General features: G+C 35.9%; 1 protein-coding gene across 2 annotated transcripts in view; it reads right to left on the bottom strand.

The window, feature by feature from the left end:
• The window catches only part of SPATA17 (spermatogenesis associated 17), a 101,395-nt gene that overhangs the window by 24,634 nt on the left and 54,661 nt on the right, over positions 1–22,100 (bottom strand). For both annotated transcript variants that reach the window (XM_075497424.1, XM_075497423.1), the window contains 2 exons: positions 11,614–11,817; positions 6,370–6,521 (listed from right to left, as the gene is read on the bottom strand). In XM_075497424.1, the coding sequence (XP_075353539.1) occupies positions 6,370–6,521; positions 11,614–11,817 (356 nt within the window). The remainder of the gene's footprint in view (positions 1–6,369; positions 6,522–11,613; positions 11,818–22,100) is intronic.

Below are 22,100 nucleotides of genomic sequence, written 5' to 3'. Positions count from 1 at the left end.
AGTAAGGATTTTCATTACTCTATGTGAATAAGTAATTAAAAAGAACATTAAAACAATTTTTTGTGTTAAGTAGGGTAACCAAATTAATGGGAGTCATACAAAAGTCATTATACCCCCACAACCAATAATCATAAGAAAAAGCAATAGCACTGCAAAACACTTCAGTAATGGTATTGTGTTCTGTAGCTCGATATGTACACCTGACACAGCTTTTCCCCAAATTAATGACAGCTTGTGCTCTGAATATGACAGAGGAGAGTGATGGAAGGAGAGGAAAATTAAATCCAGACAATGGTATGATAACATTATCAACTGCAGAAGTTTAGGCCTCCATAGTTTTTTTCCCCACAGAAAGCTCACTCACAGGATTCTTACATCTGGGTTTCAGCTTTTCCTTGTGTTTTAAGTATAAATTCAGAAATTGTTAAAGGTTTTCAGTAAATATGACAGAGACAGAAGTAGTAAGATCAAAGAAGAATTAAATTCCGTATTGATGTTATATCACGCTATAAAACATAGTTAATATAAGCTGATCCTTTCCAAAAGTTGATGATTTAATGGGAGGTGAACTTTCCCTAAAGAAATAAATTTAAAACTGAGAATTTTTCCTCTCACCCACCACAAGAGTTTGAACAAGAGATATGCCAAAGAATACATTCAAGACGGGGAAAGAGTTGGAACCAAAAACGGGAAACTATCTCAGGTTCTACAAATAGCAGTATTACACATATACAACCTGAGGGAGGACCAGGACCAAAGCTGGCAGTGTCACCAGTAATGAAGGCCAGCTGTGCTGTTGCCAGGACCACACTATGTTGAACCTAATTAGCGTAAAAAGACCTAGAAGCCTCAACTTAGTAGCCAGTCCTGGACCTGACAGCTGCTAGTGGCATGTATTTAAATTTCAGGAGATACCCTAGATATTTGTTGTTAACAAAAATAAAAATTCCTTTCTCTCTCCCTTCACTCATCCTATCCTGCACCTCCCTGCTACTATAATTTAATCTTTCTAATCCTTCTTTTCCCCACATTTTTACCCCCTCGTGATCTTTCCTCCTGCTTCTCCTCACCTATCATTTCTTCCCTCCATTCTGTCTCTTTTACTGTAATATCTCACTATTGTGACAGAAAATGGAAGCAGCCTTTTAGATGTTGAAGGCTTTCCAGTTGGATTGACCAAGATGACAGAAGCAGCAGTAGGTACTGGGCTCTGGTGCCTAAGGCGATGTGAGAGGAGAGAGCAGCAGCATGACCAGGAAGGAGGATTTGTCAGGTCCATCATTTACTGTTGGGCGGCAGTGTCCCAATGCTATACGATACCTACAAACAGGACACAGTTCAGAGGCATTCACTTTTTCTTGAATTCAAATGGCAGCAAAAAAACCCAGAGTGGTCCTTCAGCACATTCTCTGGATCTGCCCAAGAGGCAAAATCCCAGCAGTCTAGCAGCGCAAGCATGTAATCCTGATACCAGAAGTGCCTCAAACTTTACCCAGGCTTCTGGGAAAGAACTGGCAGTAGATCTACTGCCAGACTGCCATACATGCTGCACTACCAGGGCACAATAAGAAATACTAAAACCAGAGAACTAAAAGGAATATTCTGCTTACATGGTTTTTCAAACTTTCATAATATTTGTAGGTACTGTATATTTTTGTAATTTAGTAGTAAAAATGCTACCAAAATCTTAACTCTAGGTGTGTGATAGTGTTGTTAAATTTTTATCTAAAATGGTTCTATGCAATAGCAATTGAATTCCTTCTTGCTTGATCTAATTCAAATAAAACATTTTTATCTCACTTTGAAGAAGACCATGAACTATTAGCTCCAAACAAGCTATGCTTCTCTATCGGGAAGCTGTGAATCTTTAATTTTTTTTTTTCTTTAACACAAATTTGAAAGCTTAAAATTGATTTCATGTCTTATACCTGAAGTAATTTCTTCATCAAAAGTGTCTATCTTTTCACTCGGGGAACAAAGGAAGAAGCACAATGGTTTTCCATAGCAAAACAACTGCAGCAGGGCAGCCATTATTTAGTTCATGATGAGTGCATATTAAAATCAAAGTGTTAGTTACAAAAATAAAGACAGACTATTTTACTTAATATATCTAGTCAGATTTCCTTTAGTGCAGTATTTTTTCCATAAGAAACTTATTTTGGGTGCATTACATATTGTCTACGGTAATATACTAAATACATATTTTTTCAATCAACTATCAATCACTTTTATCCTCACGTCAGTAAATCTAAGAATCCTCTGGCTGTTTTTGTTTAACCCTTATCAGCGATAATGTAAAGTGGCAAAGAAAAGCATAGTCTAGTTCTTGTAGGAAGTAAGAGAGATCTCTTCTGCAGCAAATTCCGGAACTTCTTAATTATACACAGACTTATTATCTGCATCCCCAGTGTTATAAAGTAGCAGAACTTCATTAGAAAAATTAAGATGGAAAAATGAAGGCGCTACTTTGTAAATTTCCAGTGGAAATTAGCTGGAAGAAGCAGAAGAATACTGGATCAAAAGAGGGTAATCATGCTTAACTGTGCCCTAGAGCACCCGCATGTATAATACGATTTGCACAGTAACTACCTCTCCTATTACTGCTTGTTTGGTGTATTCTGTGTTAATGGGGTTAGCTAATTTAGTATTTTAACTTAAAAAGACTCTGCTGATTAATAAATGTTGCACACTGTGCTAGTAATTAAAATAAATGGAAGAGTTACAAATAGGAGTTGAATTGTTAAGAAAACATTATCTGAAAATATATGATAATCCCTGTTTATCATAATACAATAACAGTCCGGAAAATATGCAAATTGCTGAAGTTGCAAAGCATATGAAAAACTAAGTATAATTTGAAAAAAGTTTTCAGATGTGCTATATTTGTATGACATAAAATGTAGTAGCCATTTTCATTGCACTAAGTCAGAAATACAGTAAAAGATCTTATTAACGTAGAAATTAAAAGATTTTAAAAAATCTTAAATCTTATCCAAGTGACTTGCTTTTTAAATTTTATTACCATTAATACCAGGCAGCTCATAACACTGATGCCTCCAAGTATAGAGCATATTTAGATCATTAACTTCTCTGTAAGTGTACCTTTCGTGCACAGCACTGTGTAGCACAGAAGCACCTCAGCTGGTTCTAAAGGAAAGCATTATCTTGCTGAGAATAAGCCCATGAGGAGCTTGGTGCTGCAATGTTCACACAGCATGTGAGAGGCAGGGTGTGCAAACATTGCACTCTGCTGCACGCAAGTGAACCAGTGTGTTCCAGACTAGCTTGGCTGCCTCCAGTACAGCACAGAGCACGGACATAACCAGAAGCTGAGATGACTAGCCTGATGTCATACCAGAAGACTACAATAAATCAGGAAACCTCAGCCTTACACTGTTTCTGGTTTATCCCTATTCTATCACCACATTGCAACTCATTCTGATGTATGTTGACTTTAGAGAGATGTTTAATAGTATACTTTGAAGCATGAGGCATACTATGTGAGACAGGTTTCAGTAAAGTTAATGAAAATAATTTACATTGTTCTCTGGAAAATTAGGCCAGCATGTAGCTGCATGCAACTGAGTAAAGAACTTTTCATGCTTAGTGATCTAAATCTGCTGGATCCAGCCATTGGTGTCTCAAACTAGACACTAGTTTATTAAGTGGCCATCCCAGAGGAGTCTAATTGTCAATCCTACCCAAGCTGAGGGGGAAATCACTTCATTTGTATGAAAAATAGCACAATACGGCAGTAACAGTTTCAATTACATGAGAAAAAGGAATCTTTCTTATTAGGCTAGATTACCCAGTTGTTCTTTCATTACACAATAGGAAATTCCAGCAGTTGCTTTAAGTAAGCACAGCATTCTTGCTTTCATTTGTACTGCTTCCACCTGCCCCAAACTCTCCCACAGCTTTTTCAATTATTTCTGCATTTTATCAGAAGCAAAAACTTTCTCAGAGCTTAACACGCTTAGAGAAAACATATTACCACTTTAAAGAACCCTGATAATCAGAGGTGACTGGGAATTCTGAATGTTGTTGAAAATTGCAGGTATACACCAACAATTTTTCTGTCTTAAGAGATATCACGTAATACTTACTCTGGCAATATACAGATCAAGGATTCAGTTTGTCATTTTACGCAAACACAAGCTTTCTCAACACATGCCGCACACTTCCACTGTTCATTCTCTCCTTATTTTCTAAAATAGAAGAATAATCAGCATAGGAAGCACTACCAGGAAGAAATACAGTCCCAAAGTACACAATTACATAGAAAGGGACAGAAATTTGTCAATTCGTAATAGACACTGCTGAGAAAAAACTACTGTAGAATCCGAGTAACCCTTTGCTGACTCCTCCCTGGAGACTGGCATTCCACACAGCAGCTGCAGCATTACTAGTGAGCGTTAGTCTTGATGATGACCTGCAACTCTGTCATCACCTTTTCAAGGTTACAGATGTGACCCTTGCATGGTTGGTTGAATATGAAGCACAAACGGAATGATCACAGCCTGAAAATGTATAATACACTATGCATTTAGCGTGCATGGAGCCGAGAATCATTGGTGTTAGGACATTGCTTCTGTGTGTTAAGGATGGCACTAAATGCTTCCTTACCCATAAGGTAAATAAAGACCCCTGATCAATTAGTATCTGTCCAAGTTGGAGACTCCAAATTTAAACTGTACAAGACCAAAGCTTCACAATTGACTCACTGAAGAGAGACAGTGAAATATTTATTACAAGATCTGACCTTCCGAAACTGTTGACACAGTGATGTCTGGAGTAAACCTCATCAAATAAAGACTGGGCAATACAGTCATGTCTGTAAATGAAGGATATAATCCATCCTCACTTGGAATGCATCAGTCAAAATTTATTCAGTGAAAAGAACACTTTAAATGACAGGTAGAACATTAATTATTACCTAGTGGTTTGGGGTTTTTTTGTTTTGGTTTGGTTTTTTGTTTTGTTTTTTTTTGGTTTTTTTGTTTTTGTTTTTTTAAATTTCACTGGCAAAAGCTAGAAATAAAAATTAAAAAAAAATGTCCCAGATTTAAGCTAAGATGTGAAAGTTAAAGTGCTTCTCTCTCACCCCAATAAATGAAAGAATACAGAGAGGAATGGAACTGAAGTACATTTTTACTTGTAACTTAACTCAGTTATGGTTTTGGTATGAAAGGAGTAAAAAGTACTACATCTCATTTTTGGCATCAAATATAAAAAATAACATTGCCAAAAAGTGGAAAAGTAGCCGAACTAAGAGATTTTTCTTTCAAAACTGTTTTTCAGTAGAATTTCCATTTAAAGTCACTCTTAATATTAAATCAGGAAAAATGTGAGGAAAACGATCCAACAATAAATACATAAAAGCCAAACCATGCAAATTGATTCTGGCATTCTTAAGCCCCAGTCCTGAAGCTGACACAACATGGAGCTGATAGAAAAGCTTGAAACAGATCAAAGATAGCAAAGCATCGTGTCCCAGGGAATCAGTGGATCACAGGCTGCTCATGAGGAAAAGCAATTCCTTTCTGTCCTGAATTCTGGTATTAAAGTGTCAAAGGATTGCCAAGAGTAGTGAATTCAAAGGAAAAGATGACAAAAATATCAATTTTTTCTAGTTAACTACAAAGCCAAAGCAGGTCACTTAACGGGTTTTTATTATGATTGGACAAAAGAGTTCTATCATGACAAGATAAGAATTGGAAATATTTTGGCAAGAGCCTTAAATCTTCTGGGACAGAAGCCTTAAATCTTTTGGGATGGATTATGTCTATATTTGGGATTGTATGGAAAAGAACTGGCCTGTCTGACACTATTACAGATGCTATGGCTTAGGAAACCAAACTGCTTCAAAGATGATTACAGTTTTTGCATCATGTTTTAACATGTGCAACATATGCTCCCTTCCCTTCCAAGTGAGCTTTGGTAGTCTACTGGGAGAGAAAGCAAGTCTCATTGTCATGCAACACCATTTTTTCCTCCCATAGTCTGTGAGCTCCCTGAATACGAAGACTTAACAGTATTTTTTCCTTGGCAAGGTGCATGTGACAAAACAGAATTTGCATTTGTTTTCTTATTTCCCATTAAACCCATCTGTTGCATCACATATTATTATTATTACAAGTTCTATAGATTCATAGATATGGATGGCACATGTCACACAATTACAAGATAGGGTCTCTGCCCTGAACAGTTTATAATCTAATGACACAGAATTTAGAAGTATGTACATAGAATGTTTGCTAGTAAGCTGTCAGGTTTGACATTTCATTTTGTCAGGCATGAAAGGTTTCTGAAAGCAACGGAATAAAGAAAACATTCTCATAACAATATAAGAAAAAACAAAGAACTTACTCATTGTCATGTATACGGTTTCTCCATTCCTCCCTTTTCATTTCCTCTCCGGCCTTCTCTAGTGGTGAATTGATTGATGCTGCCACTCGCAAGGTTGGTTCCAAAGGCTTGTAGCGCTGCCGCAATACTTCAGCAGTATCGCGGAAAGGCCCCTGAAAGGTATAGGATAATGTAAGTGTTTTATTGTGGGGTTACAGTTCTTTTCTTTCCTTCTTTTAGTCATGACACATGACTGATGAAAGAGGACACAGAATGTCTGGGAAGTGTAGCAAGACTTTTCTTCCACAATAATTAAAGCAGTTCATTTTGATAGAGAGTTACAGATAACACAAAGGTTGATAACATACTCTCAAGCTCCAAAGAGAGAGTGAGAAATGTGCACTCCAGATTTATTTAACTACTAATAAATATTTATTATTTTAAAACAATACTTTGTTAGAACTGATTAGGAAAACTTAGTTTTTCCTTAGAAAAAAATATTGGTGAAATGAAATCTCATATACAAGTATTAACTGTATCTAGATTCTGCTTAAGCAGAAAGTTAAGTCTTTTCCTTTTCATAGGATAAATAATGTTTTACCTTAAAGAACATGCTCTTTTCAATTTAACTATAAAGCTACCTGGAAGGAAACTTAATACGTGACTTAAGATACAATTCTTCTAACACAGTTCAAACTAATGACTTCAATAATATAGGTGTATAGTCCATTTTTGAAAAGTCTAATCCCACATTAATTTCATTTTTCTTAAAAATAAAAAGAAAGCTCCTAATTCTTTCACAAGTCTCTCTCTATACAAATATATATCTTTTTTTCCAGAGTATATTGTTTAATAACTGATCATATCAGCATCTACCATTTAACAACACAGATAAATAGCAGCAGGAAGTCCTTTCCTGTACTGTCAAAGTGACATATCCTATGTCTTGCTTTTAATACTAACCACTAAGAATTTACCTGGATTATAATCAGTGCCATATTATGCTCAGGACAGTTTAGTGGCAACTCTGGCTTTAGAAGTGTTGCTAATTAATTTTAATTTTATTTGCATCATTGTTGATCCTGCAATGAACTAATGAAACCTTCTAAAACTATGAACAGACAAAGAATCCTAATCACAGCCTTTACTCTTAAAGATATCCTTCTTTAAATAGGTTATCACTAACAAGTCACAGCTGGAGTTACTGCAAGCACCGAGTGAAGACTGTGGGGCTAATAAAAAGAAATGATTCACGCCTCATTTATGTTCACTTATGTTTTACATTAATAGAAACCAATAATAGGAACCAGTTACCATAAAAGTCATGGACCGTAAATAACACAAATGGCAAATAAGTATCATCTAGTACTTTTCACAGCTGGACAGGAGGATTGCTATATTTGAAAGTAGTTAATGGATTTTTACTGGAACTTTACTTTTTAAAGGCACAGCACCATGATTTGGAGATCTTTTTAAAGGTCCTAGTAAGCAAGTGAGCATAGTATTTACACTTCTTGCAGATATTTTCTTGCTTCTACTTTCTAAGTCTGTGTAAAAAAATACGTTCATTTCATATGACCACAATAAGTCTTTAAAAACCAGAATAGAAAGTTATCGCCTGTGAGAGAATAATCAATATTAGAACAGGTCATTAAAACTAGTAAGCAATGTTCTAATAATATATAATCTGATGATCAAGTTATAAAAAAAGTTTAAAATTTGTAATAAAAAATTAATACTCTGTATTGCAAGGTGTTTGCATGAAGTGGATATATGGAGCAAAGAAGAAAGAGATGTACTATTGTCAAATAATATCAAGATAAATATGCTTGCTTTTAGAAAATAGTCTTTCAGAATATTGTATTTCTTCTTCGTTGTAAGACATTGACTCATATTCCATCAGGGTAAGGGCCAAATCAGATATCCAAGCAAGGATTTTTTTCCATCTTTAATTTCTAAGACCTTCTAACTCTTTCTCAATCCATAGTTCAAATGAAATTAACAGAGTCCAACTACTAATGGAAGAAGGGGGGAAAGAGCGTAACTAAGCAAAGGTCTCTCAAACAAGGCTGTGTCATCACTCATGAAAGTGGGGTATATATGTTTTAGAATATTAAGATAATTCTAAACATTGCCTGCAGATTTTTCCATTCCTCTGAATCATGTATTTGAAGAAACTTACCTAGCAATAGGCACCTAAGATGACCTATAGATATCTAAGATGGCAAGACCTCTAAAAAATCCATTCACCTATGTCCATTTTACAAGATTAAGGTTTGTGAAATCTGTGGTAGAATGGTGCTTAGAAATGTTTTCAAATTGGCAGTGCCTGCAAGCATTTCAGGCAGCCTGCTTCAAAACGGAAATCTTCCTGGGGAGGTCAGGCTAGGAAAGAAAGGGAGGGAGTCAACCAACAGTTTTCACCCTGAAAACAACTCACACAACTCTATGTTCTATGTTTGGAATTTGTACTGAGTAGCATAAATCTTCTCGCTACCGATTGGTCTGCCAAATAAAGGTTAGCAGATCGGCATTCTTACTACTTTACCATAAAATCAGAAACTCATGATAAAAATTATGATCTACATGAAATCATACGTTCTTCACTGTCCCCCATTCCAGGAGACCTAAGAGCATGCAAAAAATCCCCTAAAAATGGCAATGTGCTTTCTGTTATTAATGCGTTTTAATGAACAGATGGCTAATTTTAGCATTATCTGTGTTTCCATCAAACTGTAATTCTAGTTAACTCAGTAATAAAAATGATAGATCTAAGTGATGTATAAGCATCATTAAAACTTTTCTTTTAAATGCACTATCTTACATACACAGAGCTTCCCTATAAAATGCTAAATACCCATTTCCCTGAGAGAAAGCTGATAGATAGCTAATTTTTGTTCATTTAAACATATATAATTGACATTCCCATATAAAATACCCAACCCGACAGGCAATACAAATTGTAGATACCTGAAAGAACAGTGAAGTAACAACTGACTCACAGTGGGCCTGATAGATATTAGAAAAAGAAGCTTGGTGCCACAAAGTGTTACCACAGAGAACTAGGACACAAGTATATCTAGTAATTAAATTCCTTATTGTCGCACCAGACAACTTTCAGGATGATGCGTTCTGATGGGTTTTCATTTCCAGCTGTTTCATCAGCTCAAACCAGTGTCCTTTTCTTAGACATACAACCCTAAATTGTCGAAGTGCTGTGCAGGGATTTAGCCGTGTGACTCCCATTAACATCAATAACAGTCGCGCAGCTAAATCCACGCGCTGTGCTTTGAAAATTTACCCCACAGTGTACATCCCAGGGTGCTGAAAGGATTAAAGTATTATATAGTAAATTCTGTCTTTGAGGTGCAGAAAATAAACAGAACTCTTCTGGTTTGTTCTAAAAGGCTATCTGTGCATGACTGCTGTGCGTGCGTCTGAACTTAGGAAGGTCTATAAAATATTAGAAATCCAAACAGAAGCTCGTAAGATACTTTGTATACAGTAAAGAAGTTTTGCAAGAGCAACTTAACAACAGAAAACCTCTGAGTTCCCTCTTTCTTTAAAAGCATGACTCCTATACCATGTCCACTTTGTCTTGATTCTAATGTGAGTCAATGAGTTCATTCAATGAGGAAGCTCAAGCAGTCAAGGTAGGGAGAACGTAAGGAGGGAAGGACAAAGGTGGAGAATTGCCCTGAAGTTGATCCTTACTGTTATAAGCAGTGTGGATCACTGTGTGGTTCATCTCTACTTCTCCAGAAGTATTCTGGCAGGCCTGCATCTTCTCCTTGTGCTCTAACCCAATTGCCTTTGCCTTCACGTCCCACCACCGATACAGACTCATGCTGCTACGGACAAGTCAGTCATGACATAAAGATGAGAAAAGCCTCTTCTATATGGGTTAGCCAGTACGCCCACGGCTGTCTCCACTGAAGAACAACGTGGATGCAATCAATAAACCACAGGTAAATTGTGGGAGGTGGCATGCGTACACATAGTTTGAACCCAGCAGTAGTTCAAACTTAAGACTGTTCAGATCACCTCTACCAAAGGCTGTAATAATATAGTGAAAAGAAAATATTGATTCAGAGGAGTAAAATAACAATAAAGATATATTATACTTTGCTTATTGCTCATTATTGTTGTTTAATTTCTGTAGCTAAATGATAGCTTCAGTGAAAGCTACTGAGAAGGACTCAGTTAGAATCATTGTCTTTCTAAGCAAAATATGGAAGAGAAAATTTAAATATAGGACCGAGCACAAAGTAAAAAGTGTAAGAGGTTCTGAAGACATTGTGGTCATTCAAAGTCAAACTGGCACTGAAAGTGTACGTGTGAGGTAAGTAGAAGGTTCAGTAGATCAGGCAAACTGAAAAAGTCTTCAGAACAGAGGGAAAGACAGAATACTTTTATCCCACAAGTACCTGTATCAGGCATTTACTGGCAAAAGCTACATGTCGTTGTACTGTTATCAAGTGAGGAACATAGAGGTCTCAAAAGTCTATCTGCTGTTTATATTGGGCATATTCCCAGCAGGTTTTGATAATAAGGTGGCAAAAGTTGTTTTGCCATCTTGTGGGACGTTCACTCTGATGCATTATCTCAGAGGTCTCCATTACCTTATAGAAGAGAAAAAAAAGCTATCTGCAACATATGTTGACATCAGCTGAAATTAAAATTCAGACCATGACAGTTAAGAATGGGAGCTGGGTAACTTGGCTGTGATGCAGAACAAAATGTAGCAATTTTTGTAATTAAAGCTGACACACAGCTAGTGGACACAAAAGAGCAGAAAATATTCTATACTGAGAGGATGTTTCTTAGCCTTCATATGGAAAACAATTGCAAAAAGAGGAAAAAGTTATCACAACTGGTGAATTTGTCCTATTACTTTTCATTTCTCCTATTTATTTATTTAAAATCGGAAATTAAGAATTCTACCTCTAATGAATCATAATATTGATACTCAATTATATCAAGTCTTCCCTTTGAAATATTGGAAATGACATTTTTTTCCCCAAAGAACAAAAGTAAAGTGTAAAAAATCATATTTCCCTGTTTTTACATACCACCTAGGTTTCTTTTTCTTTAAGACAAATCCGTTTCAAAGACTTTATATCCTGAATGCAAGCACTAGATCTATATATTAAAAAATCCACAAAAGGGATTTTTGGACTCGATGATCCAACTCAAGATATTCTATGATAATCTGTGATAGAAGTTAGGAACAAAAGCTGCCTCAGAGACACTGCAAAACGTTACCTGAGGTTTCTGTCTGCCAATAGGTGGCAAAGGCTGTGCTGTGGAGAAAGTCGGAGGCCTTCTACAAGTTGGCCAGTCATAGAGCTCACAGGCAGAGGGACTCTTAATTTGCTGCCATCTGTGGCTCAATGGCTTTGACTTCCGCAGCAGCAGTTCCATCGGATCGGGGGATTTTCTGAACGGCGAATTGTAGATGCCTGCAATCTGAGCAGAAGATGGGGTTATCTTTGACTTCAACTAACTTAGAAGTCATTCTTGGATTTATTCTATAAATCAACCAATTAAAAAACCCTATATAATAAACAGTTCTACACAAAGTTTCTGACAACTACTGACATGGGATAGATCTACAGTTTAAATGCATCTCTGGGCATTGCATTACAGTTACAAAAGGGTTTAAATAGGATAATGTAATGTATAATCTGGGTTTCAGCCCTTCAAATGGGGGTAGCTTTCACTTTATGGAAGGAAGAGCTTCTTGTATCTCAAACCCATGTTTTCTTTCAGTCACATTCAATCTTCCACCTTCCACAGCAGTAGTCAAAGAAACATGCCAGTTTTCCCTTAAAAAATAATTAAGGGACAAATTTGCATCTAGTTTTAAAGACAAACTATTATAGTTGTTTTGAAATTTAAAGTTTAATTTAAATTCCGGTTTAAATTCCTATACACAATAGGAACAACAACATATTACCAATTATTTCCAAACACATACTTAAAGAGTAAAATAAATGCTTATGCAAGGGAACATAACTCTTGTCCCTTCAAACCCTGTGCTAGCTGACTTACAACGTGGACTAAGACAGTGGCAACTGCAGCATTTTTAAAAGTAAAACTGAGTGATTAGTTAAGGGGAAATATAAGAGAATTCATGGAATACCAACAACCAGTAATTGCTTTTTTCCAACAAAATGTTCACATTCAATTCCTTTAACTAGTCAGATGTATTTAGCTTTAATAGTATAAAACTTACGAAAACCAAAAATTTAGAATAAAAATTTCTGAATTGTGATTTAAACTGAAAGATTTATTCTTCACTGAATTTGATATCTCATTTTTCAGGATACATCATTAATTGCATCACTAGTGTGATCTAAGATAACAATTACTAATGTAAAGCATACATTTCAAATTCTGAACTAGTAATCTATGTCATTAACAATCTGTGAATATCTAGCAAGTCAAAATTATGTGACAGATGTTCCCAAATCATTCCTATAAATGTAGGGATTTTATCAGTTATATATAAACAATTCTCAAACAGACATATGTGAGTTTACTGAATTAATGATGAACGGATAAACATAAGAATTCCTATACCATATTGCACAAAGCCACTAAATCTCCTATAAAACAGATGATATATGCTTAAAATACACCTGGCAAAAATTAATGTAAAGATACTGAGTTGCTTTAAGGATAACTATATTTTCAACAACAGTATACTCAGAGTATTTTAAGACTTTTAAAGTAGATTTGCTCAGTTAAAATATATTGTCCTTTGCTTTTCTCATCATTTTAATTGCTAAGAAGTATTGAATAAAAATAGTAGGAAAAGAAATCAGTTTCATGATGCACGGAAAGGTAAGGAAAGAGTAAGTGTTTAAAATCTTGCAGTTCTCCTTTGGAACACTACTGAGGATCCATGAGAAAACTAAGTAGAGCATCAGTCTCCTCATAAAGTATTAATCTCTTGGGGCTGAGAGGATTGAACACTCCCCAATTAGCTCTAATGCATTTTTCATTAACATATCCTACTGGGAACTTCCAATATATTGTGTCAAAACAGTTAAATAAGGCCCATATAAAACTTACTGTTTAATGGACAAAAATATTCAGAGATGGTAGATTATTCAAAATATTGTTGGGCTATTTAAAATTTTATGGGCTATATTCTTCAACTCTGTAAGTGATCTGGCCCTAATGACAATTTATTTTGGCCCTCTGTTATACGTTACCCTCTTAGTGCAAACCCTATAAACTATTCCACTACATTCTCAGTCTAAATGTGTAATGGGAAAGAGGGCATGAATAGAGATAAGTGGTAGAAACATATGTATGCCAAACAACCACTGGTTGTTCCTTCAGCTTTTCAGGATGCCAAACTAAAATGGCACGGATCCATGCTTCAAATAGCAGGCAAGCAGAATCACTGGAGTGAGTGCGAAATTGCAAGTCCATCAGTATGATCTGTAAAATCAGCTGCATCTTAAAAGTTTGGTTCTACAAGTCTGGCTCTGACTCTCATAAACACCCCATAAAGTTACAGATTCTCCTAATGCTGTTATTATTTTTGTAGTATTTCATACATTGTCCTCTTGCAATTTTCTTATCAGCCCAGTACATTTTTGCTTGTGAACACTCGGTGACATGCAAGGGCTACATAAACATAAGTTCCATATGTTGTCTCAGGCTTTATTGCACTGTTCCACAATTATTGAATGCATTTACTCTATATACTTGTTGCACAAGTTCTCTCAAATACAAACTGCCACAGTCAAGGTCTTCCATATAAATGAGATTCCACGCTGGAGATATACAAAGCAACTCTATGCCATGGTCATTATGGCTCTTCACCCATTGGTCCTACCATGGCCATCAGATCTACCTACATTCTGATCAGTGAATTTCTGGCTTCACTCTGTTGATAAGAGTAAAATAGAAAAGTGATTGCCTGTGACTACCTTTTTTTCACATTTCACTGAACTGCTCATTGTATTGTTACTTTATCTTTCCACCCATTCTACACCATCTACGTTCAGCTGTTGTATCCTACCTAATGTGTGCGTTCTAGCTGCGCCACATTCTAGCTTCTGCAGAGGTCTGTAGCTAGTGGGAGAGATACTGCTCTCTCACGGTACATCTGTGAAACAGACATTTTACAGAAAACTACAATGTCACTGAAAATGTAAATGTTTTCCAGAACAAAAACATCTCCACGTGTACCACTGAGAATCAGGATGATCTGGAATAAACCACTATGGCATAATAATGACTCTCTGAAGTTGGCGGGCATGGATTTGTTGATCAGTAGCAAATCTTGATCAGGGCGGCATCTGCCCAAAATTTACCCCCCTTTTTAAGCCTTTTCTTTAAAAAATAAAATAAAATTTAAAACAGCTGTAAAGCAAATTAGGTAGGAAATTTCAACAACAACAACAACAAAATTAGATTATTTCAATCTACATAGCGCAGGTTTGGGTTTTGTTTCCTCAAAGTGGAAATAATTTAAACATTTTTCCTCTGAAGAATTACAGGCAAGAATAACTTTAAAGTGATGTGCTGTCTGGGCTCTAAGAAATGGCGTTGCTTCTGTTAGTCATAGTTAGAGCAAGTAGAAATGGCTCCATGAGTATAATGGCTTTCTGAAACTGCATTTTGCAATCGATATTGAGATACTATGTATATTCTACTTTACTTTTCTTTGTTTAAATGTTTGGCAGTAGAAAAAACTATAGTTCATAAAGGGTTCAAACACTGTGAAATGCTGCTGAATATCTCAAGGTGCACAAATAGGATTGGCTTTTAGCACTTTTAATGACACCAAAATTAGCCATAATGGGTGTGGGAATCCATTGATTCAGTGTCTTTTGAATTATTATTGCTGAAAAGGTGTCTTAACAAAGAGCTATCTTTTGTTGTTCTTTTTTTACATATCTTCAGGTTAAACACAAACAGATAGTGTACCAACTATGAAACCAGATTTGGAGTTTTACTGAGGCTAGTCAGACACTTTAAAAGTTGTTGCTTCTTCTACAGTTAAAACTCTTGGTAAGATCTGGGTCAAAATTGATTATGAAGTGCATTTTTAAATAATAATTTTTGAAGCAATCCTTGTTAATTACTTTACATTTTAATTATATATGTTCAAGTATTCAAACAGACAGATAGCAGAGCAATCAGCAGAGTTAGCATCTAGATAGATAAAATTAATACTAATTTATTTTAAATTCCCCAAGGTTTGTGGTAAGCTTTTAGGCCTAGATTTAAAATTGGCAAAGTTTGGTAGGAGAGACAAGGGGATGAGTTTGTTTCTACTTTCCAGTTCAGACCAATCTCTGGCAAAATTGTTTCCCTTCATTTTTAAATATCTCTGCAAATCAGAGTCTTATTTTTGTAATTTCTTGCACATGTTCTGTGCGCTGATGGATGCCCTATTCACTCTATCCTCTGCAGGGAGCTGGCAGTCTGCAGAAATCTAAGAATCTGGAGGATCAAAGTCTTTGGTACTTAATAAATTTGCATATCTTCTTGAGACCAGTACAACGTGTTAAAAGCATTACTTCATCTTTTCCTTACTTTAATACAATATTCTCTCAACTACAAAACTATTGTAGTTAATACTGCTTTTTCAATGGCAGAAAAGTATCTATTTTGAGATATTACCTCATACGTTGATTTCAATATTTTTCCCACTTTTAGTCTGTAAGAAAATATGCTACCCTCCAAAATATTATGATGGGTTACAAAAAGTACCTCTTGTCTGCAGGGAGAATGACACATTTTTCTATACCTGTGTTCTTCACAACTAAGAAGGGCCTCTGTCAAAGCCAGCTGTCTGGGATTCATTTCCAGGAACAATTTTCTAAGGTGACAAACACTGTGGGGAAATCTGTGCTAAATGTTAAAAAACCTGAGACTGAGTTATTTGCAGTACTGTCATGCTAACTTCCACCTCAATAAGACCAAAGAAATCTCGGGAGGGGACTCGGCTAATAGCTTCTTACTGACCTCCTTGCATCAGGCCCTTCTGGTGAATGGTGGCCCAGTGGTGAATATGGCAAATGAGCTGTGAAAGCACAGATTTTTTTTTTTTAAGACTATGGTTCTGACTCGTCAGGGAAAATAAAAAAAAAGAGAGAAATGAGTTATACAATAGATATATTTTTTCCCTAGAATTCTCTGCCCCAGACCTTCCATCATGGAAACCCAAGCATGACCTGGAATATTAATTGTGTCAGGTCAAGCATACTGGCAAATGTACCATTTGTTACCCAGTCATCCTTAGCATTACATTCATATTTTGAATCATTTTGCATTTCTAACGCTCTATCATTTAGTTTCCTCCCAATCATTTTCTTATCTTTATAATTAATGGCGGCATATAAAGAAAGAAAAAAAAACATAAGAAAACAAATATTAATTTAATGAACATTAGCAAAGAAAAGATTTGTTGGTTGTGGTTTTTTTATATTCTGTACTGCTTTCACCTCTAATCCTATATTTAGTCTATGTTGTAGAATATCCATTTTTGCCTTTTCCTGTTTATCATTTCTATATGGAGAGAAAGACTTAACTGTTTTTTCCCAGGATACAACAAAGAAATTATTAAGGAGCTTGTCTTGAAAGCTAAACTATGAAGGAAGGGAGCAGCAAAATAAATAGAAAGAAGGAAGCAAGAAAGGAAAGAAAAAGGTGCAGGCAGAAAGGGAAAGACAAGGCTCTGTTGATTATGCTGTATAGTTCCTCAGAAAAGATTGGTGATCCCAAGTGGTATAACAAAACATGAACAGTTCTAGATGCTGCGATTTTTATTTATGAATGAATGATATCTTATTCTTCTTTCTTATTTCTTGACTGAGCTTTTACAGTCTACATATAAAATTCCAAACAAAATATGTCCTAATAGATACAGCGTAGCTACTTCACTGCAAATAATCATAGAATCATTTAGGTTGGAAAGAACCTTCAAGATCATCAAGTCCAACTGTTAACCTAGCATTGCCAAGTTCACCACTAAACCATGTCCCCAGGTGCCACATCTACACGTCTTTTAAATACCTCCAGGGATTGTGACTCCACCACTTCCCTGGGCAGCCTGTTCCAATGCTGGACAACCCTTGCGGTGAAGAAATTTTTCCTGATATCCAATCTAAATCTCCCCTGGCGCAACTTGAGGCCATTTCCTCTCATCCTATTGCTTGTTACTTGGGAGAAGAGACCGACCCCCACCTCTCTACAACCTCCTTTCAGGTAGTTGTAGAGAGCAATAAGGTCTCCCCTCAGCCTCCTTTTCTCCAGGCTAAACAACCCCAGCTCCCTCAGCTGCTCCTCACCAGACTTGTGGTCCAGACCCTTCACCAGCTTCGTTGCCCTTCTCTGGACACGCTCCAGCACCTCAATGTCTCTCTTGTAGTGGGGGGCCCAAAACTGAACACAGTATTCGAGGTGCGGCCTCACCAGTGCCGAGTACAGGGGCAGGATCACTTCCCTAGTCCTGCTGGCCACACTATTTCTGATACAAGCCAGGATGCTGTTGGCCTTCTTGGCCACCTGGACACACTGCCGGCTCATATTCAGCCAGCTATCGACCAACACCCCCAGGTCCTTTTCCACTGAGCAGCTTTCCAGCCACTCTTCCCCAAGTCTGTAGCGTTGCAATTACACACATGCAAAATTAAAAATCGATGAAGTTGAGCTGAAGATAAAATATAAGCAGGAAGTCAATAGAAAGTGTATCCTCATATCTTTAAAATATTTTTTACTGTACTTTAGCTAAACTATAATAAAGGTATGATCTGTTTTAATTACTTTTCCATATCAACTCTGAAAGTCTGAAATAATCAACATATATATTGAATATAAATGTTTCTCTGAACAGTCATTTCATCTTGGAAAAAATAGCTTTGAGGAAGGAAGCCTTTGCAAGTTATTGTCACAGTAAGAACCTAAATAAAGTCTTACTTTCTCATTCTGGTCTTTTAATAAGGAGTTAAATGAGAAGGAAAATACTTCAACAAAGTAGGGACTTAACTTGAAAATCCTTTTTTGCTCCATTGTAATTTGTAAAAAACCTAAGCAAGCTGAGAGGAGAGGTAAGAGATCTTTAAAAGCCATAAAAGTAAAAGCATGAAGGAGAGCTGTGAATGAAATATTTGCTAGAGATGGGATTGCTGAATCAACACTGACCAGTGCACTTCATCATAATTATCAGGACATACTACTGCCAGGGGATTTATAAAAATCCCACTCAGCAAATAATTGCCCTGCTGTTAGGAGATAGTCAGAGTGTTAACACACTGTCACAGTCCAGCGTTTAGTAAGATATTCAACATTCAATTACTCTTGCTGAGAACTAAAAGGAAACATGATCATTTCTCAGCTACTGCAGTTATGCTTCCACAGGAATTCCAGTGAATAATCTTGTTAATCCCCAGATATAGTTTCTCTAGGAGGTAAAAGAAATACCTTAAAACATTAATGATTCACAAGGAAAAAACGTGTTTGTATGATGCTGCAACCATGTCAGTAAAATAAAAGGAATTTAAAACTTCTAAATAACTAGTTTATTACAGGCTGTCAGAATATTCCATATGTAGTGAAGATAAAAGGATAATATCTTTAATACGAAATTTACTGGGAAAAGAGACACCTATAAAAATTCTGTAAAATACTGTTCTAGCAACAAGTATAATAAAACTATATCCATGAACTCAAATTCGAAACATCAAAATATTTAAGTCACATTAGAATGTATTCTGCTAGGAATAACCTGTGATTTTTTAACTAATATGAACACATGTTTATATTAACAATTAAGAAATATAGTGTAAACTTTATTCAGATATTGGAAAAATACCATGGTGTGGTTAAACATTCCAATTTGAGATAAAATGTCCTTACCATGGCTGACAATAGGAAAAATGTTAGCCAGCTTTATAAACGTAGGTTCAGTTCTCACTGAGCTAATGCTACTCCTTAGGCCTGATACTGTAATCCTTACAAAAATACACTCTCAGGAATTTCATCTAAATAAGGATTGGAGGACCTAGCCTGTTATTCTACCTAAGGTATTTTAGCTTTGTTTGAGATACTGCTTTTATGCAGAGACTGAAGAATTCATAAATGAGTGATGAGTAGCGTATATTCTTTCAAGTGGGATTAATTACCTGTCTTCTGCTTAATATATATTCTGTTTAAACAGAGTAATAGAAGCATTAATTATTGCTATTCTGCCTTCAGATTTTAAAGCTTGGTTCAGTCCTTTTCATCTGTGAAACGTTTGCTTGATATCAAAATAATAATGCCATCATGTTTTAAATGCACATTTATAAGTAAACCAGGCTGCAATTTTATGGACTATACAATGAGGTGTTAAGGAAACATTCAAGTCCAGTATCCTGGCCACAGACCATAAAATCAACCTCTAAACCTGCACAGGCACTAAGTTCAATTGCAGGAAACAAAACCGTAATTGAGTCTCCAAACAGGTACCCACTCTTTGGGTATTTAGGCAACAAGACAAAAGAGAGAAAAACTCTTCGTTTAATGCATGGATCATTGTGGCACAATATCCAAAACACAGCAGCCCAGCAAATGCAGGGGTATACCCAAATGATGCCTCCCCAAAAGCAGAGGCATCCCCAAAATGTATCCACCTTTCATTGATTCTCTTTCTAACTGAGGCTTACTCTGTCAAATGTAATTCTTACGCAGGCTCTTGATGACTTGACTAGATCAAGGATAATAATTTGAATGAGTGATGACATGGGAAACAATACTCTTATGATGAAGACACAAAACAGGGACAGAGCATTCAAAGTTCTCTTACTGACTTCTCATTTGACTTCCAACTGATTTCAAAACAAGCAGAAAAATACATTTTAACTTGCTTAATGACTTTATTTTAAAAATAGGAATAGGAAATTCCATTACTGTTATCATTTTTTCTTTAAGAACTGCTGGGGTGAGTATGGGATCATGTACAAATTCTAGGAATCTCTGAAAACCAACCTGTTTCTACAACCACCCTGTATAAATGGGAATTAAAGAGCTTAGTCTGAAGAATAATTTCTGAAGGTGATTTTATTCTTCCATGTCTCAATAACTGCATGTGAAAACACAGACACTCTTTCCTTACTTCACCGGGTTATTTTGTGGCTAGAATTATTTATGATTGTGAGAAGTTTTCAGAGCCTTAAAACACTTATTTAAATGTGTGACATTATTTACAACTTTAAAATTAAAATTTCTTCTACTATCATTGTCAAAATGGAAAAGATAAGCTTTGTAAGAAAAAAATCAACCCAAAACTTACTCCTTTTCTCAGTGGAGTGAGAAAATCCTTGTAATTATAGCATTTAGTATCTTTGAATTTGTAACACCAGGAGTTACCTACAACAATATATCAGAAGACAGGAGAAGCTCTTCTTAACAGATAGAGATGGAAATCACACAGAAATTTCCTTGGTTAATGAAACAATTACTAAATACAGAATTCGTTCACTTCTCCAAAAATACATATATGCAGCTAAACAATGTAACATTTCATTGCTTTTCCTTGTTCCTTATGTCTGTTGCATTGTGCTTACATGGGAATCTTCCCTCACGGACATATATTCTGACAGATTTATTAAACAATTTGCTGTAGTAAACCTATGGGATTAGACAATGACTAAAAACTCGAAAAGTGGCAGTATGTTTAACAGAGCAGTTTTCAATGAGACCAATAAACAATGAGGTGAAGGTTTAATGAATGGTCATAGTATTGTATACAGGAAAGAATAAAGAAGAGGGAACAGAGCCATGTTAGTCAGATTAGTAAAGGTAGTCAGAAATTAGTAGAAAAGAGTGATATAATAAGAAAAAATTAAAAGATGAAGATTTTATTAAAAGATTGTTGAAATAGAAAAACTGGAAGCAAAGACAACATGCAAAATAAAGGTAAAGAAAACAATAGATGCGGGAAGATATGCAGTTTTCATCATGTCCATTGCAGGACAGATGCAATTCCCAAATTAACAGTTTATATTAGATACTAAACAAAAGCATTGAATATTGAATAAACTGTGCCAGTTAATGAAAGAACTTTACCATTATACTATTCACTTGCCTAAGAGCTGAAAAACAAAAGAATTGGTGTGTACATCACTCATCTTGAAGTCTCATTAAAGCAAGGATACCATCAGTGCCACTTCTTAATCAACAGGAGGGTTTGCTGTTGAGAAATGTAAGGCATTTTATCTTCATGACTTCTCCCATGTCATTCCTAACCTCCCTCTTCTTATGTATGCTCTTATCTCTTATTTAGCATGTACTTCTTCTGATATAATAGTTTCAAAAATCACCTGAGCAGGACCATACATCACACCAAACTTGTATAAACACCAGATAGACTACTACACATCAACCAAATTTATCCCAGTAACAATTTCAGGAATGTCAGTGGAGTTCCACTCTGTGCAAGTGTGTGTGAATGTGGCTCTGTGTGTGAGCTATTTAGTTGATATTTGCACTACGTTGTAATTTCCTTGCAACATAGATTCTTTCTTAAACGTGTGTACCACATCATACACAAAGCCAACATTCAATATATAACTCACTTTTACCAGTTTTCTGACCCTGCAGCAATCCAACCCTTTTGCCACCCCAATTGACAGCAATACACAAAATGTGGTCATGTTTTTCTAAGATCTCAGCATGTACACTTTTGATAGATCACACAGCTTGTCCTTTAAACTCTGCCATTAATCCTACCCACAGGAGTT

Source organism: Mycteria americana, chromosome 3 (genome assembly GCF_035582795.1).
Source record: "Mycteria americana isolate JAX WOST 10 ecotype Jacksonville Zoo and Gardens chromosome 3, USCA_MyAme_1.0, whole genome shotgun sequence".
NCBI classification, from domain to species: domain Eukaryota; kingdom Metazoa; phylum Chordata; class Aves; order Ciconiiformes; family Ciconiidae; genus Mycteria; species Mycteria americana.
This window is presented reverse-complemented; position numbering and strand designations above follow the sequence as displayed.